At 40.1% G+C, this 26,939-nt stretch overlaps 1 protein-coding gene across 1 annotated transcript in view; it reads right to left on the bottom strand.

Moving 5' to 3' along the window:
• Window positions 1–4,930: 4,930 nt before the first annotated feature.
• LOC149142010 (meiotic recombination protein SPO11-1-like) overlaps window positions 4,931–26,939 on the bottom strand; it is a 339,417-nt gene continuing 317,408 nt past the window's right edge. Inside the window, exons 8-9 of the mRNA XM_089451380.1 lie at window positions 5,077–5,146; window positions 4,931–4,981 (exon numbers count right to left, since the gene is read on the bottom strand). Coding sequence (XP_089307506.1) covers window positions 4,931–4,981; window positions 5,077–5,146 — 121 coding nt within the window. The remainder of the gene's footprint in view (window positions 4,982–5,076; window positions 5,147–26,939) is intronic.

Here is a 26,939-nt window from a genome sequence, read left to right on the forward strand (position 1 = left end):
CAGACAGAGGCAACCCCTCTAGCCCTAGAGTGGGTCTAGTCACAACAAAGACAAAACAACAATCGATTCCCTTAAATAGTCATCGTTGGAGGCCTACCTCAAACCGGTGGTTGATGAAGTTTCCGTTGCGCTGCTCCAGCTTCCGTTTCTTTCTCCTCAGTGAGCAATCAACCTGAAACACCACATGAAAACAACAAAACACGTAACCGAGAACAGCAATGATCTATTTACTTATAAAGTCAAGAAATCATAAGCTATCAAGTAAATTGTACACAAGATATAGGAAATCATCATTGATTGTATTAAAATGAATCAAGAGCAAAGCTTACAACCAAGTCTTGACGTCGCAAGCCTTCTCGGAGGGTCCAGCCAGTATGTTTCTTCAAGCATTCACTCTCAAGAATGGGTCTCCCAAATAGATGATATCTCTCTCTCACTCATAAGCTCTAATACAAGGTTAAGGCACTCCACAACCTCTTACCAAACTACCAGCAATCCCACACATGTCACACTCACACCAAAGTTATCTACTTAGTTTCAAAGCAAACTCAAAACTAACAGCTCCCAACAAAAAAACTAGCAGATCATAGCAATGGTGAGTGATTTTATAGGTGAAGGAGTCTCCATGAAATGAGGGAGAGGGAGCTTATCCTCAAGGGAGGTTGCACAAGAGGCGGAACCACCATCCTAGAGGAGGAAAAGCGACCCAAACTGACCCAACAACCAGCTCTAGAAACACCCAAAAGGCTGACTGTTTGAACAAATTCGCCAAATCTGGATCGTCGCAGGTCATGAACTAGGGCTTAGCGATGACATCGCAAGGGAGCAATGCATTTGGACCAATCGTCGCAACAAGAATCTGGAAGACTCGCGCCGAGCCCTAAAATTCGACCGTCACAGAAAATAGGTGTACACCTACAACGACGTCGTAACGATACAGTTCATGACAGGGAATCGTCGCAGATGTTGAGGGTTTACTAGCGACGATGCAGAAACATAGGCAAACAGGGTCAATCTTCAGCATTAGAGAGCACTTGCTTAATCTTCTTACATGAGTGGGAAGATATGGACATGTTTATTTGATACATGACACAGCAGAGGGACTGAGATGAGGACAGTGACAAATTATTGTGTAACATATACCCTTCGAGCCTCTGATAGATCCGAAAACATCACTGACACTCGCAGAAACTCTGAAATATACTGCTCTAGGTTGCTTGTCTTGCGTAGTTGGGTCAACTCCCTGAAATGGGCCTCCGGATCCCTCTGGTCAAAACGTTCCACCACCCTCCTGGTGAAATCCTCATAAGAAGCCACATTGGCATGCCCCAAGGTGGCCAAGCCATGAAACCACCAGTCATGGGCTTCCCCCTCCATGTGCAACGTGGCCATTTTGATGGCTTCCTGTTCTATCATTCGGTTGAGCTAGAAGTAGGTGTCCATCCTCTCAACCCAAGCCCTAGCAGTGCACTTGGCAGTGCCATCGAATGTAGGGAAGTACATCCTCCCTATGGTCCTCTACAACTCATAGTTTTGTGTACCCTGTCCTCCACAGCCCTTGCTCTTCTCATTCTGCTTGAGCTTGCAGAAATATCTAAAAGAGAGTGCTTCCCTGAAGTCTGCATCCATAAATTGCCACTATTTGAAATGTTCTCCCATCTGTGTGGGGTCTTCACCCCCTGCTGGTTCGATTTGTGCCACAGGTGCGAAAGAGGGCAGTGTGGTTCAAGTTGGCCCACTAGATAATGGGTGTTGTGTTGCTGGTGAGGGGTTATCGAATGGTTGGGAGCTTCAAAAGTTTCCCCAAATAAAAACCCTTTGGGGGTGGCTCTCTCTCTATTCTGAATCTTTATCTCCTCCAACATCTCTTTCTGGCCCTTTGCTAAGTCATTCAAAGCCTTCAGGAGGCTATCGAAAGCCATCTCTTCCCTACTCTTGGGTTCCACCATGTACTCTTCTACCACTGCTTTCCCCTTGTCCTCCATGTCTGGAGTAATCTTCAGCTCTCTTTCTCTGCTCTGGTACCTTTGTCTTCTGTATGTGATGTTCTGCTGGTCCCCTTCTCTCATAGGAGAAAATCCCCACAGCTGAGCCAAGACCTAGGCTCTGATACCACTGTAATGTTCCTAAACAGGAATACAAGTGATATACAAGCATACAAACAATTCAGCAAACAGAAAAACGAAATAGACACTAAGCACCCATGGAAATGATGGAAATAAGGAACTGTTGAGCCATTTTATTACTTCTTCAAGAGAAAAATACAATAGTAAATAGAATGGTGCACCTGGGCTTGTCTCAATGGACAAGCATGACCAAACCCAAGTGAGCAATGGCTAAACTGAAGGCTGTTGTAACTGCTACACCAATCTGTGATTCTGCACTGCTCTGCCCAGAAAACTACTCTTTCTACTGACTTCGAGGGGCTGGAATCACTACTTCCCGTGCTCAGAAAATTATGATATTCGAGCTCCTTACACCTTGGCCTAAATCCAGAAAAAACCCACAAAGGAATTTGGATGGTTCAGAGATCTGAAATTCGACCCCCAAGGAGCCCAACTTTAGCGGCAACTGCAAAACTCGGCCTGCTCCGAAAATGCTGAGATGATCCCTCATACATATCTCCTGACTCCTCGGATGAGTTTCCGGGCTGTAGCTCTTGCCCTCAAGACCAATGAATTTGTTGAACTGGCCCTCTACGCTATCTCCCAAGCCTGGAATTTGAATTGCTGGGTTGTTGGCTTCTTTGGTTCCAAAACTCTCACTGAATGTTGGCCCAATGTTGTCCTTCAGATTTCCTTGGTTCCTCTAGCAATTGGTTGATCCAAGGTGGCTCAATCTCCCTCTACGTATTCTCACTGTGGCCCAGAAATATGCATTTCCTGAGTGTGGTTGAATGATGGTGCTGTGGAGACTCCCCAGAACTCCTGAAATGCTTGTGGAACTGCCTTCCTAGCGTGGGCACTCGAAGTCCCCCGAAGGCAAGGTTGAATCTCCAGCTTGAGAGATTCGTGGCTAAACAGCCAGTTGACTCGGCTAAGCAGCTGAGAAAACAGTCATGTAAATTCGATATGCAAGGTTGAATGAATGATCCAAATGAGAGCCTCCTCCTCCTTTTGTCTTCGTGGGCCTTCCTTGCCTCATGTGGGCCCCTCCAATCAGCATTTCGAATTCCCTCCAAGCCATTCGAATGGCCTAGTTCGAATTCCCATGTGGGTGGCCCCCACCTTCCACTAGCAATCTAATTAAGCCAAAATTTCTCCTAAGTCCCTAAGTCGAAACTGCTAGGTCCTTTTCCTTAGCCAAAAATGTGCAAAAATGTGTAGAGATAACCTGTTACAAATGTGTTTGAGAAGGGACATGACACCTTCAGTGCACAATTTCTGAAGCAAACTCTGGTAATTTCGCTGAGCAAATGAGTTCTAGAAAGACCCAACTCAACCTCTCCAAAATTGGCACAATAATTTAACCTAGTTCCCTAGAAATGCACTTCAGCTACAAGAGTATCACTTGGTTCTTGAGATCTGAAGTAATTAATCAACTTGGCCTTCTTGTAGATTTATGAAACCCTGCAATAAACACAATGAAAGATCTGAAATAATCTTCCCAATGAGCTAACTAGGGTGCACTCGAAGTCCACCAAAAATAGCTTTGAGTTTCACTTGAAACTCTTGAAACTCACTTGAGCTTCTTTTCTATGTCAAGAGATAGATAGGGATAAAATGCCTTGCCATTGAGTTCCTCCTTTTATAATTCTACATGGAGCCTCCCTCTAGTTTCTAGATCCTCCTTTTCCCTATTATTTTATTGATGGGGCCCAATTTCCACTAGGAGACTTTTCCCGCCATTTTGAATAAAATAATAATTTGTCTCATTTCTCAATAAAATATTAATTTTCCTCCCTTCTCTAATAAAATATTATTTGCCGCCATTTTCCATTAATATAATAATTTCCGCTTTCTCAACAAATTAATGTTTTCTCCATTTTAATTTAATATTACCAAAAACTGGCTAAACTCCTAAGTGGATTTTGCACTCACAAAATTTGGGAACATTACAGTGAAGCACCTTACAAAAACCACTTTTAAGTTGCATTCCAGTGAGTCAGCATAGGCAGATTTCATACTAGGGGTATGTCAGGACATGCCCCTTTTATAAGTTTTCTTTTGTCCTAGGACACTGTCAAAATCTAGTAGTTCAAAAATAATATGTTCCAATAATGGATGGTCTAGCACAAAGTAAAGAAACAACAATGTTCAAAAATATTCACCTTTTAAAAGTATTACTTGTGTATTAAAAGTGAAATTAAACTACTAACCTTTTCAGAACAGAGTTGATGTGTCAAATGCTTAGGCAGATGATATTTGTCACACTAATGTCTCTAAGGTAAAATTCAATTCTAGATCAAAATGACATTTGTATCGGATAATATCATATTTGATCTAGATATGTCTTCTGCAATTTCATCAGTAACCCTTTTTCCCACTCTTTTCAAATGAATACAAGTACATGGACCTAACATTTTGCATATGTCCTATTCAATAGGCATTAGGTTGTTTTCATCTACAATATTTGATGAAGAACAGAGATGATCTTTGTAATTTCTATGGTACTTCTCTTTTAATCTAAAGACTAATTGTACGAAATAATATGTTATGCGATCCAATAAACAAGTTTTCCCTATGTTTTCAGATGAATACAAGTGGACGTCTTACAAGGTAGACTTTGTGTTCTTTTCATCTACAACAATAAATAAAAAACAAAGCAAGGGAATAATGAAAATGATCTCTCTCAGTAACTTTGCTAGATACTTTGAAGTTCATGATGTGAGATACTCTCTACACATCTTCTAATATTTGACCTTTCACCCAACCATTCTTTGTAAGTACACAAGAGACAACAATTCAAATACCCACTAAAACCACATAAGTTAGTCAAGGATACTTTGAACTTGTTCAATTTGTACAGGAATAGGATAAGCCTGTAAGCAATAGTTTTTATCAGTCATCAAGCATCAAACATAGTAAATGTACAAACAAATATTTGAAAATATTTATTCACTTCATTTGAACTTACAGTGCTAATATTTCGTGTACAATCAATATTTCTTCCCGACTCTATGAATCGCAACCAACCCATGACCAATCTGGAACAAACCTACGAAATCATTATGTGACATAGATATATCTAATAGGAAAAGCATGTCCCTCTATGCATAATAATGAAAATGTTTTCTAATCAATTAGTTGCAAATAGATCAATAGGAACAAGAGATTGTGCAGTTTCAAATCATCTAAAAGATTAAAGAAAGGCATTCTTGTTACAAACCAGGTCCGTGCAAGGGTTTTGAGGCAATTTCTTATAAATATCAGGATAAAATTGTGTAATTAAATTTAATTATCAAATAAATTATCTTAGGTGGAAGCTTAACCTAGAAGGAAAAATCTGACAAAAAGAAGGAAGTTGACCCACAAATAGGATTTCTTTTTTCTAAATGATTTCATTAAAGTGACCTAAACAGAACCCCATATTAATGTTTTTGCACATGTATCAATGTCTTTTATGTTAAAGTTTTGGCTTATTCCTGTTACATCATGTTACCCACCAAAATGGGTAACCCCATATGATAAAACATTTTCTCCTATCTCGGATGGTCAGTGAGCCAACAACCCTACTATAATGTCCCCAATTAAATAAATTTTGCTAAGATGAATTTCTATTTTTTACAATTGGGTGTTTGGAAATATTTTGGCATGTAAATTTAGGAAAAGTGGGTGGAGGGAGTTCCCACTTAATTTTTGGAGAGATGGAGGCCACCAACATTGGAGAAAAGGAAAGATTAAATTGGTAGTGGGATGTGGGATGTGGGGCCACCCAAAAAGGGGAATTTGAACCCCTTAGGAAAATCGAGCTAGGGAGAAGCAAGTCGAATTGGTGGGACCCACAACAGGAGAAAGGGGGCAGCCAAGATAAATAGAAGGAGGAGGCATCATTTTAGGGGCTTTTGACAAATTGAATTTTTTAATTAGAGTACTCTTGAGTTGCTTAGCCAAGACTACCAGTGCTACTTAGCACAAGGAGATTTCCGGGCGGAAATCTCAACTCTTTCTTCGGTGGACTTACAGTGCCACCCTAGGAGAGAATTTTAGAGCTTATTGGAGAGGAGATTGTTGGATATTGTGGGTTATTTCCAGCCATACTTCAGCCAGTCTGAACTTCCAGGAGGACGTAGTGGCAGAAATCGATTTGCTTGGTTGAGGGGTCTTCAAGGGAAAATTCAACTGGAGAATTTAGGAGAAAGTCCCTTGATATTGGACCATATTTTGTGGAGAGTTTCAGGGCTGGAGATTGTTGCTCCGGTGAGAACCAAATTCAACATTCCTAGGGCCTGCACAGTCTTTTGTTGGGCAAAATTTCGTGGAATTGTTGCTAGCCGAGTTGTGCAAGGTTGAGGAAGGGATTTCCCTCTTACCTTCCAGGAGTAATTTGCAGGGAATTCTACAACCATTCAAGGGTGGAAACAGGGCCAAATTTGCAGCAATAGCTTGAGGGGGACACAGAACCAGTAGAGGAGGGCGTAGCACCAAATTTGGGTAATTTTGGGAGATCAGAATTAGCCCAAAACATTTTTGGGTTTTGTTGGACTAGCATCCAGGAGTCTGCTCCTAATTTTGCAGAATTTTTGGAGGAGTTTTGGTGCCCAAAAACAGCAGAGTTATTTGGCAACTAGTTGGGAGCTAAGTCACCTGACACGGGGATTTGGGACACGTAGGATTCGAGATTCGTGGTGTCGGATTCGGGCACGCTGACACCCCGGAACAGGACACGTTATATATTATTTTATTAAATATATATATATATATATATATATATATATATATATATATTAAAAATTAGATATTATCATATTTCTTACACAAATTTTAATTAATGATACAAATTTATTGATTTCAAACATAGATCTTCATCTATAGCTATTAGCATGCATAGTACATACAAAATTCAAATAAATGTCAGTGGTACTGGTCACATAAATGATAAATCTATTAAAAATTTAAATCATGATTCGTAATTCATAACTGAAAGACAACTTACAACTAAAAGATAGTAAGATAAACACACTGACAACTGTAGTTTTCTCATTAAGTCATCAAATCAAAATGTGTTACATAGGTAGTGTTGGTGCAATGCCAATGGCAAATAGAAATAGAAAATATAAAACAACTACAGCCTACAGGTATACAAGCCTCAAGGCATCAATCAGCATCAGAATCAGCATCCATGTCCTCGTCATCATGGTCCCCACTGCTCTCCTCTGCATCCTCCTCCTCCCCTGTATCCATAGTCACCTCTGCATCTGCTAGTATGGAGGTTGACCCCTCTAAGTCATCAAAACTAACAGGGTCTAGCACTAGATCACTGAGATCCATGTTGGCCAATGCCAACTCAACAGTGGTGTCCAGACCCATATCATCAGGAAAGACATCCCACATCTTTGTCTTTCCCCTCAACCACTCTTCCCTCTGCCTGTAAATAAGACGAAGGTTGGTGTGCACATACACCATTGTCTCTGCCCTGGACTGCTCAAGCCTGCTCTTCTTCACATTATGCAAATTCCCATATGTGCTCCAATTCCTCTCGCAACAAGAGGATGAAGTCACCTGAGAGAGGACCCTCATGGCTAACTGCTGAAGAGGAGGGCTTGTTGCCCCATGATTTGCCCACCAAGAATAGGGCTTCTTAAGCCCCTGTCTCTAATCACATCATAACCTCCAAATCGACCAGTGCCAGTGGAAAACTCTGCAAAGGCATCCTCCACCTCAGCAAGCAATGCATTATCCTGATAAATCCGCCTGAATGCCTCTTTCCTCCCCTGTGAGATTTCACCATCCATGTGAGGAGGGAATCTGCGGGAAGGTCCACCATTCAGCCACTCATGGCTGTAGTATTTGGGGTTCAATGAGTGAGCCAAACAATGTAAAGGTGTACAATTCTTGTCCCATTTGCTGACAAGAATATCATGTATGGTATCGCAGAAGGCCTCTGGTGATGTCTCATACTCGGGGCACTCACTCTGTAGAATAATGCTCCTCACAGACTCAATCATGGAATCCCATCCCTCATAAACCTCTCCTAGGATGGGTTTGTCTGTATCTGCAACTCGAAGCAAAGAAATGATAGGGTCCATGATCCGAATAATTAGATCTACCCTCTCCCACCAAGCATCATCTAGTACCGTGTCCTTCACTCTTTTAGAGGCTGCCTGATCTGTCTTTCTCCAAAAAGACCAAAACTCAGAAATAACCATGGACCCAAGAGCGGTCTTGACCTCCCTCAACCTCTTCAACATCATGAATGAAGATGAAAACCGTGTATCAGCAATCTTCAACAATGATAGATTGTTGTACTCCTTGTAAATAGTGAGGGCATTTGTATGATTTTGCACAAAGTTACGGATATGTCTTGCATCCTCAATAATGCTTCCAATCCAAAGCACATCAGAAGCAATGGATTTCAGTGCTAAGTTCAATGAATGGACAATGCAAGGTGTCCAAAACACTTGTGGATATTTAGCTTCCACAATCATGCCAGCAGCCTTGCAAACAGGTGCATTATCTGTAATGATTTGCACACAAGATTCAACACCTACATCTTCAGCAACTTTAATAAATAACTCACCCATAAATTGTGCATCCTTGTATTCGCCAAGTTGTTGGGAATAATACTGAGAGGGGGGGGGGGGGGGGGGGGGGGGTGAATCAGTATTATCTAATCAATAAAACTTTTCATTTTCATACTCAGATTCATATACGCTACCTCAGTTAAGTATACGCGCGTATATACGCGACTGTGTCTATTGAAACTAGCGTATGACCATTAAACTCATGATTCAGTTATGTGATCTTCAATGGATGCATCAGAACATTATTAGCCATATTAACAGTCAATAGTAGCAGTAAAACAGATAGATCAACACACATAAGCAACACACATGAACACCATGATATAAGGTGGAAACCCAATGTGGGTGAAAACCACCTGCTGCAATTCGTTTCTATCTTCCTTTATTAAGAAACTTCTTTTACAATGTACTGGTGCAGTCCTTTACTAGCACGCAGGCTACAACCTGCAGAAGGCTACAACCTTCTCTCGTTCTCCAGACTCTCCTGGAAGGGAGCTCCAACCCCCTTTGCTCTTGTACTAGCTAAGATACTAGTACGTAGGCGCCTGCCTACAATCTTCTCTCCTTCGGGTACCACGTTTCATACATTTTCAGACTGGATACTCCTGAAGCACAACACTATAATCTGAAGGCCACGTTTCATCAAATTTTCATACTGGACCCATAAATATCATTGAAGCACAAAACAATCAATACTAGCCTCATCAATCTCTGAATCACTGAAACACTGAAACCCTGTCAACAACACAGTCACCAGAACACAGAGCAGAACTCTGCAATAACAATCAGAACCAACTGTACCATTAAAATCATGCATCAGACTGCATACGCTACTTGGAAGTGCCGAACCTGCGTGTATACGCAACTTCATCAAGATGAACCAGCGTATATGTCATTAATCACTTATTCATAACTTTGCTGCACTTCCTGACTTCAGACATAACCAGATCATGACATATACAAGGATAATATATGTGTTAGCACCCAGATCTAGTCCATCAGATCTCATAAATATGAGTCATTATGATCCTGATCCAATATTAGTTCTCATCCATCAATACTGAAGCTAAACACAATCAACCAAACAAGATATGCAGAATACTGACACCTTTAAACTGTCATCAGAACCCTTCAACAACCAGAACCACCTGTAACTTCAAATATCATAGCTCAAAAGGTATACGCTACTACAATGAACTCAACCTGCGTACATACGCGCTTACACCAAAGCCAACCCACGTACAGATCTATAAATATTCAATCATGACTTGCAGCGATTTCAAACTTAAGTTATACCCAGTTCAGATCATTACATGCGTCAGTATACAGATCTAGAATAAACATAATCAATCATATAGAGATAGTTCATTTCAAACCATTTGATCCCGATCTATCCTTAGATCTTGTTCTCCATCCACTGGTGAGATCCCTCCTTAGCTCAGATCAAGCAATGCATCATCAACCCATAACCTGCATACTGGATCTCATACTTCCTCAGATATTCAAGATCTTTTTTTGAATACATTTGCCTAATGATCTTCCTCTCCTTTTATAGTCTTAGGCCTTGCTCAATACCACGGACCAAAACCATAATAAAACAATACCATCGACCCAATACTTGGGATCAACACTTATGGGTGCAATACCACGGACCAAAACCATAGGTCTAAATACCACGGACCCAAAAATAAGCTTTCCGACATGTACGCACTTTTCCGTGCATGAAACTGCGTGTATACCCTACTTGGTATATAATGAACCTGCGTATACGCGACTTGGTATATAGTGAACCTGCGTATACCTGTGTGTATACCCTACTTGGTATATAGCGAACCTGCGTATACGCGACTTGGTATATAGTGAACCTGCGTGTATACCCTACTTGGTATATAGTGAACCTGCGTATATACTCTTCTTTCTTCATTCTTTGTAGTCTGATCATCAATTCTTTGCTACTGATATGCTGCACTATGATCTACCATCTGTGTGAGTTGCCATCAAGGACAACACTTGTCTCATAATGCCAACAATCTCCCCCTTTGGACTTGATGGCAAAGCTAACTTGTCATACTTAGAACTTGATCTTCTTATTCCTTTGAGTTGTCCTGCATCCCATGCATTTAGTCACATCTGTAGATTCATCTAGTTATATGTAAGTGAGATGTTCTTCTATGAGAGGGTTGCCATCAAGTACAACACATGCATCATAATGCCAACACAAGTGTATCCACTGCTTTCATGAAAACTGGACCATTCAAGGAAGACACCATGAAGTTGATGATTGGGTGTCGTGCTGGATCTGTCCATCCATCAGAAACAATGCTAACCCCAGATGTTGGCCATGATGCCATAATAGGCTCAAGCATTTTTTGCACCTCTTTTTTTGCCTTCGTCAACTATGTGGTTCTCAGCTTCTCTAACCCAGGAGGCACATACCCTGCTGGAGCCCCTTGAGTTAGAGCTCGACACATCTCAACAAATAAAGGTGAACGTGCAACATTAAATGATATGAAGTTTTGATAGAAGAAGAAGGCAATGGTGAGATCAAGCTCTTCCCGTCTCTCTTTTTGGAAAATCTTGTCCATTGGACCAAGTGATCTTCTTTTTGATGCTTGTCCCCCAGTAGAAGTAGAACTCTCAAATGGAAATTTGGTGGTGGCTTTCCTCAAAAATGGAAGGGGGTCTTCATTCTTGGGTTTTTTTTATTTTGAAGCCAGTGCCACATGTTCCATACCAACATTGGCCTCCTTTTCCAATTCTTTTCTCTTTTGTGAAGTAATAGCTCTACAAGATCCAATCCCACAACCAGGTAAAGCCAACAAATGTGATTTCACACGGTAATATGTGCTTTTGAAAGAAATGTTACAAAAGTTGCATTTCCATTGCACATTGCCTCCTCCCTTTCCCTTGTTGTTTGGCCCATCCTCTCTTGTGACATATTTCCACAATGGATATTTATCATTGTCTTTAAGTCCTCTTCCCTCAACATTACTTGCAGCAGACTCTGATGATATTGGGGGAGGAAGGGCATCTCTACCCATGACATTCTTGCCCTTCCTTTGCCCCCTAACTGCTGCCTTTGATTGAGCCATGAACACTGTTACCTCAACCTGTAAAAAAAATGAACAAACTGCTGTAAAAAATTTAAAAATGCAAAAAAATGAACAAACTGCTGTAGAAAATGACAAACTGCTGAAACAGTGAAATGCCAGTCTTAGAACAGAGACAATACACATAAATTCAAGGTTACAATACACATAATTTCATAAATTATAATTAAATTATTAAATAGATTCCACTGTTCACCTAACAGAGGGTTGGCCTCACACATCTCATTGCTACGTTCCATTAAAATTTAAAAATAATCTGAAGAGTGAAGACTGAAGGGTTAATAAATCCTCTATGTTGCATTTAAAGTTTCAACTTTCAAGCCAACTTTCAACATGACCTTGATAGAAGAGATATCCATGGTCATTGGTGGGTATCCTTGTAAGTTGTAATATGAACACATCACTGCCAACTGGAGGGTTGGATTTCAGATTTATCATTTAAGTCATCCTCTAGTGAACTGTGAAACTGAAATAGCTTCCAGTTCCACGGTTTCTCCAACCTTCAACAGTGAACACTAATTTGAAAGTCTAGTACCAATAAACATAAATTTATGCTTTAAAAATTAAATCAAACAGCCAAGCAAGCTCATCTCCTAAGAGTCCAACTAATGAAGTTCAACCAACTCCATGTAATCTTGTCAATGGAAGGATGGACATTGGATAGACATCTGTCATCTATGAAACTCTGAATAAACTACGTTCTTCCTTGAGATGAAATTCCAAAGATGAAGTTCAATGAAGGGCCAACGTAGAAGAATAATAAGTTGAGAAAAGCAAGGCCACATAAAGAGGTTTATCAGTTTATGTAAATATTCAAAAGAAGAGGGGGTATATTTTCAAGATAGAGATGAATGTAACTGCAAAACATTATTATTCAGGACCCCTCGTATTACTACGCACGTCAATAATCATTTCATCAAACAGTGGCACATTTCATCAAACAGTTTATAAACACACTGCTGTAGGTGCTCTTCTTGTATTTATTTCAATGTATTACACACAGTACCACAAGAATGAAGCGTGTTTGTCACTGACTCACTCCGTTTTATGAGTTACCTGTCAGTCCGTTTTATGACACTGTTCTGCTACATATACAATATTCACATGCTATTGCTAACTTAGGGTGAGAATATATGAGAAACGGATATATTATTAAGTTATTAACACATAAAATAGGCACAGCCGCACACATTATGAACTCCCAACATGTATAATACTGATACATAAGTTACGGCGTCCGTTTCAGATGTAATAGAAAGGGACATCCTTGCTGTAGCAGTGTAGCGTAATAGGTAGGTTACGTAGGTAAACAGTGAACAATACCAACTTACCTGGTGGACTGTGGACAATGCAACGGTGGTCTGAGAGTCTGCTCCTTGCTGCTACAGCACAATCGCTTGCCAATCACTTGCAAAATGAAACTATCAAGCAGCAAACACGCCCTTTTAACCCGCGCTGGGCGCTTAGCGAGTCCTGGAAACAGGACTCGTTTTTCAAAATCGTGACACGCTCAGCCAAATTGTGACACGTGCCAGGACACGACGTGTCATAAAGGGACACGACGTGTCATAAAAATTGGACACGAATCCGTACCGAATCGTGTCGGATTCGAGGGGCCTTTAGGGCGAATTCGGTTATCTAGGTTGGGAGGAGCAAGCTTAAATTTGGGGTCCTAGGTGGTCGGTAAATTTTGCCCAAACCCTTTATGGGTTTTTGTGGGTTTGCTGAGAGGAGTCCGGAGTTAATTTCGTAGAATTTTATGGGCAGTATTTCTAGCAGAAATCAGTGTTCCAGTCAGCAGCCAACAACATAAATTATTGGAGAAAGGCACAGTTAACTCTAGGACCATTTCCACCACTTGGGTCCATGAGATATTTCTGGGTTTGGTTGGGCTTATTGAGGAGAGGTGCCAGCTAAAATTTCAGAATGTTTTGAGCACATTTGAGGCATGTTCATCCATTTCCCTTCAGCAGCAACGTCTAGACTTTCCAGGGCAGCATAGAGAGAATTCCTGGGTTGAGTCATCGTAGCTTGTGGGCATCTTACTCCCACCTGGGTTTGTCATTTTTTGCTATAGCAAGCTCAAGTGCCATTGTTCCACTCATTTTGTACTCAATTTTATCTAGAATTAATAAAATGACTCAACTTTCAGTTATTTTTCCTTGTGCAGAACTGTAAGTTTGTGGATGTGTGTTAAATTTACTTCTTGTTCATAGTGCATGCTTCTGTTTACAGTTAATATTTCCATTTAGGAATGATACACCTACACATTTGCTAATCGATGATGATACATCGATTCCTCTATGTTGAAAAGTGTGCAACAAGAAATGCTAAACTTAGAAATTGCTAAAAATAGAACTGCTAAAAATAGCACTTCTAAAAATAGCAGTTTGGCCAATGAGCATTTTGGCCACCTTGGGTGAGAGGTGAAACTGCTAAAAATAGCATTTCTGGGTCCCTTCCTATTTATAGCAATCCCTGGTCTATCTATAGGAAGTAAATTCGAATTTGGTCTTACCAGCAGTTTGAAATATTAATTAATTAATTCTCCATGAGTTAATTAGTTAAGGAAAAACAAACTTGAAGTCTTTGTGAGAACATGCAATTATTTCTCCACTAATTGGGGAATGTGTCCTTGATTTGCTCCACTGATTGAGGAATTAAGGATGAGTTCTATATTGAGAGGATCAGTTGACTTAGTTTAACTTAGTCAAGTTCAGTTAAATTAATTTAACAAGTTGTTAAATTAATGAGATACAGTTTGTTGATGCTTGCATGCATGTGACAACTGTTATTTTCAGATAACTGTGTATTCACTCATGGATAACTGATGCATGTCAGTTCTATCAGAGACCCAGTTGAGATCAGAGAAGGGACAGTGTACTATCAGTTGAATGAATATTTTTCCTATAAAGGAAGCTCATCCATGATGAGGATTTATCTCCTTCAGGTTTGTGCAGTTATTTCAGAGGTCAATGTTGTGTGTGAGGTGAGAATCACACAGGTTGCAGCTGGAGGACCCAGGAAAAACTGTGCATAGAAATAGGAGGCTTGGAGGGCAGAGGAGAAGGTTTGTGAGAAGCCTTTGACTGTCTATGAGCAGCAGAGGGATTGTACTGAGAGCTGAATAGCTTCCAAGCTAAGGCTTTGTGTAATTCGGACATATTTCCACTTGTATGCTAACACAGAGATGGGGTTTTAGGCTGGTGCTTTCCTCGGTTATATCTTCTGTGTTATGTGTGTTTGATTTCTCCATATTAGTTATATGTGTTCTTATTGATCTTGCTCAATTCGATTAAGCTTCCGCTAAATTGGTTGTAGGAGTAGATCAAGTATTTTGCTTTAGTATATTGCATTATCAAGTGATCTACAGGTAAAAAATTATACATGATATCAGAGCATAGGTGATCAAGGAAGAACAGTATACTAAGAGGAGATTTCAAAGTTTTGAGTTTTGGGCCGAGAGTTTGCAGAGCAGATCTGAAAATTTATGTACAAAATTTTCAGAAACAAATAGCAGATTTGGATTCCTTGCGGAAAAATACCCAAATCAAAAAAAATCAACTGAATCGGAGTTCGGATGAGGGAGATATCGCTGATTTAAAATCAGCGCTTTTTCCAAAAAAATTCGTGACGGCGGGAAATATGAAACGGATTGGTGTGCTAGCCAAGAACCTGTATGCACTTGAGGTACAAGATGCATGCAAAGCCTTGAGGAGCAAGGCAAAGGTTAGATACTTGGTGGTTGAGAGGGAGAGTATATTACCTCTCAACATGCAGCGACAAGAAGAAGTCTCAGACAATTGTGGATGAGCCACAATTGGTATAGCAGCTTCAGGAGGTTGTGGAGCAGCCACAATAGGGGAAGCTGAGTGGAGATCGAGTAGAGACATCTACTCATGCAGAGACCTCCAATAGGGGGAAACTTCGAGCCAGGTGGGCAGAGGGATCACATGCAGCCATACCTCCAGGTAGGAGGTGGGGCGATATAGAGTGATCGTCCCAAGGAGGAGGGGCAGGATCCTTGAGGTACCCAACCTCTTGGATGAGACCTTGCTACGGGAGCCCCGATGTGGAGTAGCAGGAACTAACTGATTGGGTAGAGACAGATGCGGATGGAGCGGCAGAGAGAGCTACAATGTAGGGAATCCCAGGACAGCACAGAGCATGCAGGCTGCAGCAATGCGAGAGGCACAAGTGTGTTGCACAGTGCAGGGTAGCACAGAGAAGGGTGCAATGGTGCAAGATGCATGGAGATGTTGCAGTAGCACAGAGGTCAGAGAGGGAGCACTTGTCAGTAGCAGGTAGAGCTTCAGCATCAGAGTATGTTTCTAGCCCAACAGAGTGGTCAGTTGGGAGTTTTTTGTTCCGAGTGTTGCTGGAGCAACCGCACTTGGTAGATGTGTTGCATGCAGAACATTCCAGAGTTACAGGATTGGGTTCGAGAGGAAGCCTTTCTTGTTGAGAGGGAGTGTTGAAAAGTGTGCAACAAGAAATGCTAAATTTAGAAATTGCTAAAAATAGAACTGCTAAAAATAGCACTTCTAAAAATAGCAGTTTGGCCAATGAGCATTTTGGCCACCTTGGGTGAGAGGTGAAACTGCTAAAAATAGCATTTCTGGGTCCCTTCCTATTTATAGCAGTCCCTGGTCTATCTATAGGAAGTAAATTCGAATTTGGTCTTACCAGCAGTTTGGAATATTAATTAATTAATTCTCCATGAGTTAATTAGTTAAGGAAAAGCAAACTTGAAGTCTTTGTGAGAACATGCAATTATTTCTCCACTAATTGGGGAATGTGTCCTTGATTTGCTCCATTGATTGAGGAATTAAGGATGAGTTCTATATTGAGAGGATCAGTTGACTTAGTTTAACTTAGTCAAGTTCAGTTAGATTAATTTAACAAGTTGTTAAATTAATGAGATACAGTTTGTTGATGCTTGCATGCATGTGACAACTATTATTTTCAGATAACTGTGTATTCACTCATGGATAACTGATGCATGTCAGTTCTGTCAGAGACCTAGTTGAGATCAGAGAAGGGACAGTGTACTATCAGTTGGATGAATATTTTTCCTATAAAGGAAGCTCATCCATGATAAGGATTTATCTCCTTCAGGTTTGTGCAATTATTTCAGAGGTCAGTGTTGTGTGTGAGGTGAGAATCACACAGGTTGCAATTGGAGGACCCAAGGAAAACTGTGCATAGAAATAGGAGGCTTGGAGGGCAGAGGAGAAGGTTTGTGAGAAGCCTTTGACTGTCTATGAGCAGTAGAGGGATTGTACTGAGAGCTGGATAGCTTCCAAGCTAAGGCTTTGTGTAATCCGGACATATTTCCACTTGTATGCTAATACAGAGATGGGGTTTTAGGCTTATGCTTTCCCCTGGTTATATCTTTTGTGTTATGTGTGTTTGATTTCTCCATATTAGTTATATGTATTCTTATTGATCTTGCTCAATTTGATTAAACTTCTGCTAAATTGGTTGTAGAAGTAGATCAAGTATTTTGCTTTAGTATATTGCATTATCAAGTGATCTACAGGTAAAAAATTCTACATGGTATCAGAGCTAGCTGATTTGTAGAAAAATTCTACAAAATTCTACACTCTACCATCTGCACTAGTCATTTACCTCTCACCATCTGGCATTCCTCTCGGATAAAGGTGGGCTACCACTCAACAGGTACTTTGATTATTTTTCAATCGAGTCTTTTTACTTAATGTTCTGGGCATTTAGTATGGATAAAGGGGTGATCTAGATGATTGACCGATCTTGACTGTAAACTTGTCCTCTCACCTTGCCAGCAGAGGTTAAACTTCAGCAGCTAGCCCTAGTCCAATGGAACCTCCCCTAAAGCTTTGGGGTTATAGGAAGGACACTACCTGGAAGACCTAGATTGAAATAGTGTGTTAATTCCCCTTTACCATACTTAACATTTTCCATATCACATCATTACCCTTTGATATCATTTCCATTCTTTGGGTTAACTGTCATTGGTTCATTGGGATTTGGCATTCTCTTATCCACGTCCTTGAGTAGGGCCGGAAAACAATGCCCTGGAGGTTGATACACCTAAAAGAATCTAAAAGCATAAGATGGCCACAATAAAAGGAAAAGAAAAGTTAAAATGTGAAAGATGGCAAGGGCATAAGTTAGCACCGTGCACGTGGGAAAAAGCATAGCATGAGCTCTACCCTCCTCATTAGCCTTCACCCAGTTCTTGAGCATTTGATGCTCCATATATCAAAAGGAACCCTTGGATGTCCCAACACTGATGAGAGATACATTGCCTCATCTCAAGGGGTAAAATAAATGCAATAGCATAAAAAGCAAGCTTTGATCCTCGAACTATGCACCAAAATACAAAGCATAATAAAAATAAGTAAAAGGCACACCAAAGGGGTGGAAAAGGCAGACCGAGCAAGGTCACTCATGCCTCAATGATTATTACCTACATTACATCTATATACTCATGATGTGGACTCCCATTAGCTAGTCCCATGACCATGGCACTTGGGCATGAAATCCTTCCCCTCCATTGTCACTTACTTAAACTAACACCTATTGATTGAAGGGTTGACCTTGGAAATGCCACCTCCACTTGGGGCTTGGAAGCACCTAATAGGGTTAACTATTTAGCCACCCCTATAAAGTTAGGGAACACTTTTACAAGACATGGTCTAGTTAAATATTTGAAGGTGATCTTGATTTGAAGTATTAATATGCCCTTAACACTTAAGTATGGTCCACTTAGATGCATTTATGGTCTTAGTCTAGAATGAATGGTTGCTTTCACTTGAATTTGAGTTGGTTTTGCCAGATGGTCCATGTTGATTTCTGGTAGCATCGGATGTGTTCTAAGTCTCAAATTTTGCAGGGAGGCTCGAGCACATGTATTCCAAAGAACCCAGAAACCATTTTGGGAAATTCCACCCAACAACTATTTTATTAAAATAATTAATTATATTTAAAGGGACCCTAAGTCTAAACTTCGGAAAATAAATTAATTAAAGGGTATTAATATAAACTATGGGTGTAACTTCTAGAAGAAGGCGAGGATCAAGCAGAAATGATCTTAGCCATTGATTAACTTCTAATCTGGGTCATTGAATGTCAACGAGGTAATTATTTAAGGAGGCTTGAGGGTCACTTGGAAAAACACAAAGAGTTCAAAAGATTGATTTTCTAAAGCAGAGCAACTGCCGGGAGAAATTCGATAGTGAATTGTTGCAGAGAGGAGCAGAGAGAGTTTTGGTTGGAGGATCTTCTCCGGAGCCACGAATACTCAGTAGAGAGGCAGAAAGACACACAGAGGGCAAAGAGGGTGTCGCAGAGCCAAAAAGGGTTCACGCAGAGTAGCGCAACAACTTCTAGCACAGAGGTCCGAATTTGTTGAAGGAGTTGTCGTTTCTGAGTCGGGAGGGCTGGAAAAGGCTCTTAAAGGTAGATCGATTCTCAGTTGGGTCGACACTGTGACTTAGAGGCTAACACACGGGCAGCGCAAAAGTAGTCAGGGAACTCGCAGTTCAGCTGCCGGATCAGCCGAGATCAGCAATGTTGAGTGAGGTAATCTCACCAGTCTTTCTTGCCAAGTGATTTTCTCTGTAACTAGATTGTTGGGAGGGCATCCAGAGTTGTATTCAGAATACTTCTGCATAATAATAAAAACCCTCAGATTTGTTGCACCGGTTTTCCCGCATTGGGTTTTTTCGGGGACATTTGTCCAAAAAATACTGTCACTTGTGTATCTTTCTCTATTGTTATGTTCTTGTTTTGGGAAAATTAATTAATTAAGTGAAGGCTGCAGTTGTATTAGCTTCGATATTTGTTGTAGGAAACAGTAAATAATTTGTTTCAGTAATTAACAGATAGGAGAAGTTTAATCAGTTGCTGTAGTAGTTGATTTGGGTGGGATTCTCGAATTTTCACAGTCCAGAGCAGCAGAGGCCTTGAGGGCACCTACTCCACATGATGCCCAAGGCATACATTATGTCTTCAAAGTTCAGAGTGAATGATGACTTAGCAGATGCAACATTTCCCACTTTTGGCAAAGGATTGGTCCTTTTGATGACTTGAGCAATTGATATACATCCCAGAGCACCCCCAAAAGCTAGAACATTGAGCTTCTCTTGCTTATCATGGATGATTCTTAATAATGGATAATGTACTAGTGGACATAGCATGTCCCCAGGATGACCTTGACACTACTTGATGGGCATGCCACGATCCAGGGCCCAGATGACAATTGTCATCCTTAGGATGATTGAGGGCTTGTTGCACCTTATGGAGCCGCAACACTAGAGAGAGAAGGAACCACGTTGTCTACTTGGCATCCATGCAGACGACGTGTGGCACCTAAAGCTAGATTTTTCCCTTGGAGCTGCTTTGAGGCTTGATTTGAGGATTTTCCTCAAATGGAGGATGATCATCACAATCTAGCAATTTGCATGGTTAAAAGTGCTTTCCTAGGGCTGACGTCATCAACCATAGGCAATTATAGGGCTTAAGCTTCAACTTACGGTCATTTTAAGGTATGCCATTCCATTTCTTGATTATATCTTCCAAACAAACCTTTTCTCCTTTGCTTGTATGCCTAGATATGCCATTGTTGAACTACATCTTGAAACCTTAGGCTACAACCTTATCTCATAGGTATGCTTTTCCTTATTACAAAGAATTGTGCCTTGTACCTAGTGTGAAGTACCTTGACCCTATCAACATAAAATACCCTTCGGTGACCTTATATTGGAAAGCCTCCTCCTGAGTTCTTGTAACAACCCATCTCAAATCCCGAACAGCATAGCAATATTAGCATGCATGTGAGGCATGCATATGATAGCTACATATGCATGCATCATTTACATTGCACTAGTAGAAGTATATATATATATACACATCGACTATATATCGACTATTCATGGAGAATGTCTAAAATATAAGATAAATGAATTAATTATCAAAGGTGTAACTAAATACCTAATTCTCGTAAATAGAAGAAATATACACTCACTGAGAAATATAGTTGAGTTTATTCATATGGTTACATATATATAACCCAAAAGGTGTACTAATAAAACTAAACCCATAAACCTTATGATTAGACTTAATATTTTATAAGACATAAAATAATATGTAATATTTAAATCATCATGGTTTTATACTATTTAAATTAAAGTACCATCTGTCATAAATTAAAGTGACACCATCCGATGTGTGAAGATCGGATTCTATTAAAGGCAAATATCTTGACAAAGCGGTCACCGCCTAACAAAATCTTATCCTTTCATAAAGGCGGTGAACTGGTGCGTAGAGAGGGAGGAACCTCTGCTATAAAAGGGGGGGTGTTCTATGTCATGAAAAAAAGGTTGGATTGACTGTGAGTGGAAAAACTGAACCGGGGGCTGTTGAAGGACGAAGGAGAGTGCTGAAGGAGAGGAAATTATCCATACTGCTTATAATTCAGAACTATTGAGCCTTACTTGTTTTGAAGTCTCTGGGCACGGGGGAACGGTATGCTTCGGTTGAGAGGCATACTGGATTGAGTATCCAGGTATACTCGGTTCGGCTGGGTGGTTTGGTCATTCGGTAACGAGAGAAGTTCTGCAGCAGATCATCGCAACAGCCGTAGCAGATCAGGTAAGTACTCCATCAAATCAATTAATACAGTTTCACAGTCTCAGTAATCTTTACAGTTTCGGTAAGGATTCCTTAACTTAGGACAGTCATTACATATGGTATCGGAGCTGGTTCAACTTTCGGACCTGTTAAGTTGTTAAAAGATTTAAATTTATCAAAATAAGGTGGTGGTAAAGCCATTTAAATCATGCATTCAATAATAAATCTGACTAAAATTGTCTGTTAGCACTCTGCAAAACGTTAGGTAGCCGGAACTGTTGAGGCCTTTACAGATGAGCAGAAAAGTACTCCATCTTCTGTTTTGAAAGAATATTTTGAAGAAATAGATGCAACTCAATCCACTGATATAACACCAGAAGTTGTTGGAAACTTTGTTGCTGAGCAGCAAAAACTTTCATCGTCAGTTATACCAGAACGTGAAGAGACAGATACAACTGAAGACACCAACACAGCACCAGAAGCTGTCGAGACCTCTGCTGATGAACAGCAGGGTATTTCATCATCAGTGTTGAATGAAAATAGTGAAGAAACAGATATAGCTGAAGCCACTGATACAGCCTCAGAAGCTTTTGAAACCTTTGGTGATGAACAGCACAAATTTTCATCTTTTGCTCTAAAGGAATGTGAAGAGACAGACACAACAGAAGCCACTGATGCAGAACCAGAAGCTGCTGATACTTCTAAATATGAACAGAAAAGTATTTCATCTTCAATGTTGAAAGAAAATTATGAAGAGACAGACATAGCTCAAGCTAGTGATACAGCAGCAGAAGTTATTGAGAACTTTTATAGAAATGAAAATGCAATGGAAGAAAAAGAAACAATGTTGATGAAGGAGCCACATAAAGAATTCAACATGACTGCTATCACAAATACAACAACAGACACAGTTGTTGAAAATGAAAGAAACTATGAAAATACAGATGCTTATAAACAGCAAGGTGTTTCATCCCCAGATTATGGATCTATTAGACAATATGTGAACGACTTTTCACGCCAAACTGCTTATATCAGATTTCAATATGCAATCTAAATAGTGATGACAGTCATTACACATAAGGTCATGGAAATTGAATCAAATGCAGTATATCTATGCTTTTTTTGTTGTTACACAGAATGAGCCTTGGGTCACTGGGTGAGTAGTTTAGGAACTCGGGTTTGTCACCTCTTGAGCTCCTCTCGCTTCAATTTGTTTTGTGCCAACATTAGGGGGTATCCCTAAGTCCTACCTGCAATTTATTCATGGGTTCAAAGAAGACAAATCAGACTGCAAAGCAGATGAAACTCACAAAATAAACGCTACCAAATTGGGATGGCTCCCAGAAACTATCACCTGGCATTGGGTCATGGAGTTAGATTGAGAATCAAGGCAAGTGGCTTGTTTGGAGATGGAATTCCAATAACCCATCCACACCTGATGAATCTCACCAGACCAATCTGTCTTAATTCCTATTATCAATGCTGGAAACGCAACCCTATCTCAGTTGCTTGAAATTAATTGGGACAACCTTCTTACTCTACAAACCGGAACCCTCAAGGTCAAGGAAGTCCAGTGAGATTTGCATATATTCTATTTAAACCAGGGAAGGAAAACCTACAAAATTTATAAATTTCACTTAACGAGAAGGCTGCAACCATCAACAACAGAATTTAATACACAAAAAAGGAAGCATGTAGACCGAGTGGTCAAGCTTCATTTATTATCTGGACTTTTGGTAATTACAAATAAACTGAGATTCAATCTCAACGAATCCAATCATTCTACATTCTATTCTGCATTATTATATAGATACGCGGCTCTTCAAGGGCTCATGCTGACGCCCGCTAAATATGGAAATGCCTATACTGTGCATGCCAGTCCGAGGTGAATGTGCAACTGTCAAGGCTCATGTCAATGGATGGATTGCGGACTTATCCGATGCCAGCTAAACTGTAGTGACCTAGCTAAATAAAGAGCCATTATTGATTTGAAGAAATACTTACCTGGCCTGCTACTGCTGTTGCGGTGAGGGTGCTTCAAAACTGCTCCCGCACTCTCATTACCGAATAACCAAAACCACCCAGCCAGATTGAGCAAACCTAGCTGCTCAATCCAGAAAACTTCACAACAGAAGCTCTCTGTCCCTCCGTGCCCAGAAACTTCAAAACAAGCAAGGCTCACAAACCAGAATGTGTAATCTTCCTCTCCTTCCTCCAACAGCACCTTCCTCCTCCTATGGCACCCGCATCGGTTTCCTTTCTACTCACAGCAAATACACTCACAAGGCTTTCCTTTCTACTCACAGCAAATACACTCACAGGGCAAGGAACACCGATGCGGGTGCCATAGGAGGAGGAAGGTGCTGTTGGAGGAAGGAGAGGAAGATTACACATTCTGGTTTGTGAGCCTTGCTTGTTTTGAAGTTTCTGGGCACGGAGGGACAGAGAGCTTCTGTTGTGAAGTTTTCTGGATTGAGCAGCTAGGTTTGCTCAATCTGGCTGGGTGGTTTTGGTTATTCGGTAATGAGAGTGCGGGAGCAGTTTTGAAGCACCCTCACCGCAACAGCAGTAGCAGGCCAGGTAAGTATTTCTTCAAATCAATAATGGCTCTTTATTTAGCTAGGTCACTACATATGGTATCAATACTTAGTGACCTAGCTCTGATACCATATGTAGTGACCTAGCTAAATAAAGAGCCATTATTGATTTGAAGAAATACTTACCTGGCCTGCTACTGCTGTTGCGGTGAGGGTGCTTCAAAACTGCTCCTGCACTCTCATTACCGAATAACCAAAACCACCCAGCCAGATTGAGCAAACCTAGCTGCTCAATCCAGAAAACTTCACAACAGAAGCTCTCTGTCCCTCCGTGCCCAGAAACTTCAAAACAAGCAAGGCTCACAAACCAGAATGTGTAATCTTCCTCTCCTTCCTCCAACAGCACCTTCCTCCTCCTATGGCACCCGCATCAGTTTCCTTTCTACTCACAGCAAATACACTCACAGGGCAAGGAACACCGATCCCCTTCTCTGCCCTCGACCTCTCCTTATGTACCCTCTATTGACGGTGGTTGCTCCCTCCACCTATGAGCCCACCGCTTCTTTTCTCAATCCCCCTCAACAGGCAGAATCGGATTTTATCTTCAAGATATTTTAACATGTGCCATTTCACTTTGATTATACTTTTTATATGTTTAATTAAAGTCTTAAGTCATATGCTTATTTGTCCTATGCTTTATTTTGACTTAGATTATCCCTGTAATAATTCATTCATATACTTTATTTTAAAATTTCTTAAATAGATAATTATATAACCTGTTTTTTTTTAAGGCTTTACATAATTCCTTACATTTATTTCCTTTATAACCCTTTTCTTTTACTTTATACTTTTAAACTTAATATCATTGGTGAGCACTCATTAATCATGAGGCATTAAGAAATATGTGCTGATGGTTAAATGCGACTTTTCTATATGAAGGGGTGAGTTAGGATATTTAATATTTTAGGTAACTTAGAATATAGTTAATAGTGCAGTGCATGTGATACATGCATATGTAGCTATCATATGCATGCATCGTATGCATGCTAATATTCTCGTGCTCTCTATTTTAATGATGGGTCATTACATAAACGATTGCGTGTTAAAATAAAGCGTGAGTTTGGTAGTTAATTGACGCGTAAAGAATTACGTGCCCCGTGGGCTCTTATGAGTCATTATACGCCGATATTTCATTAGTAATCAGGACGAACTTCACCGACTTCCCATTTGCGACTTTTTTTAAAAAAAAAATTAAGGACGAACTTCACCGACTTCCCATTTGCGACCAATTTTAAAAAAAAATTTAGGACGCATAGTTTCCTCGGGATCAAATCACTCGCAGACATGAAAAACAGAGGATTTTGTGTGGATTCGAGGTTAGAGTCTTCTAGTGCCGGCAGCGGGGTTTCTGGAGAAAACAATAAGAAAATCGTGGAAACGGATTTGTATATATTCAATACTCTGAGTAAAAAGAAAGAGTTATTTAAGCCCAGAGAGCCCGGAAAAGTGAGCATGTACGTTTGCGGAGTTACTGCTTATGATTACAGTCATATTGGCCATGCTCGAGTTTATGTTACATTCGACATTCTCTATCGGATATATTTTCATGGTCTTACTGATACGAGGGATCAATTTCATGTAATTATATGGAATATGCCCAGGTTTCATGTTTTCAAAGTTTCAGTTATTATTTTCAATCCGATAGTTATTGATCAATGATAACTAAAGCAGTAATTTGTGCGTTTTCCGATATATAAACATTTAACATGTTTATATTCATAGAGACATGATAAAAGTTAAATTTCACTCCTTTGGTAAGTAATCTCATTAAAACATCGTATGTTGACTATTCCTGCAGGATGATAAATAACCACCTCAGGAAATTATTAAGGCAGTATGCTAAGTAGTGAGCTAAAAATACAATCTGGGTAAACATAAAAAGTATTATTTCATGTTAAGGGGGAAAAACCTGTAGCTAGGACTCACGTTTGTGACAGAAGTTGAAGAACTGGGTTCCCGAAAAGTCATGGAACTTTGTCCAGGGGGCAGGGACTTGGTTGTAAACAGTAAGAATCGACATCGATATGTTAAACTGCTGGTTCAATGTCATTTTGTGATACCTGTTGCAGAGCAAATTAAATGCTTTACCCAGGGGTTTTCTGAGTTGCTTGGGGAATTCAACACTCCAACAGTTTCTTCGAGCTTTAGAACCTGAAGATCTGGATCTAATGTTGTATAGGAAGGGTACATTCCAGTCTTGTGAGAGAATCAACCTTTCCTTTGTGATCTTTATAGGACATTCAATTGTGGAAACCTTGCACTTGTGGAAGTCTTCTTGGGTCAGTATAGTCCTTGTCTTTATGTATTTTGAAGGATCTCTCTAAGAAGGATTTGGGTGGGTTTTGCCCTGGCCTTGGACCTAATTTCTGGTATCTCTTATTGTGTATTGTGATCTCTGCTTTCTCCTTACTACTGTGGTTAATTTCTGAGGTATAATTATTTGTTGATAGAAGAATAAATCTAAAAGAAGTACTGTTAACCTCACAAATAATATCTGAAGTTCAGAAAACATTGCTTGTACTACACTATATTTGGTCTTCTAACAAGGAACCCGAGCTAGGTTAAGGAAGAAAGTCGAAGATTACTTGGTTCCTAAAGTGGAAGTTGGAGTATCAATCCTTGCACTTGGAATCATCAGTGGTATTTCTCAGAAGTTTCAATCTTGGAAGGTACCAGTGAAAGAATGGTTAAAGGTATGATCACCTATCCGTTCTAACCTTTCTATACTCAGTGATCTCTAAGTAATGTATCTATGGCTCCTGAATTTGTACTGATATTATTGATCCTTTAAAAAGCCAGAGATCAAATTGAACAAAGTATTAACATCATATATCATCCTTGTTATTATACTTCTTGGCATCTTATGGGAATCCGAATTGGTTTTTATTTCGGTGATTTAACCTCTCTAAGGTATGGTCCAAATATTTATGAGTA

Source organism: Pinus tabuliformis, chromosome X (assembly GCF_031772625.1).
Source record: "Pinus tabuliformis cultivar Carrire ecotype Pingquan chromosome X, CPIR1, whole genome shotgun sequence".
In the NCBI taxonomy this organism is placed as follows: domain Eukaryota; kingdom Viridiplantae; phylum Streptophyta; class Pinopsida; order Pinales; family Pinaceae; genus Pinus; species Pinus tabuliformis.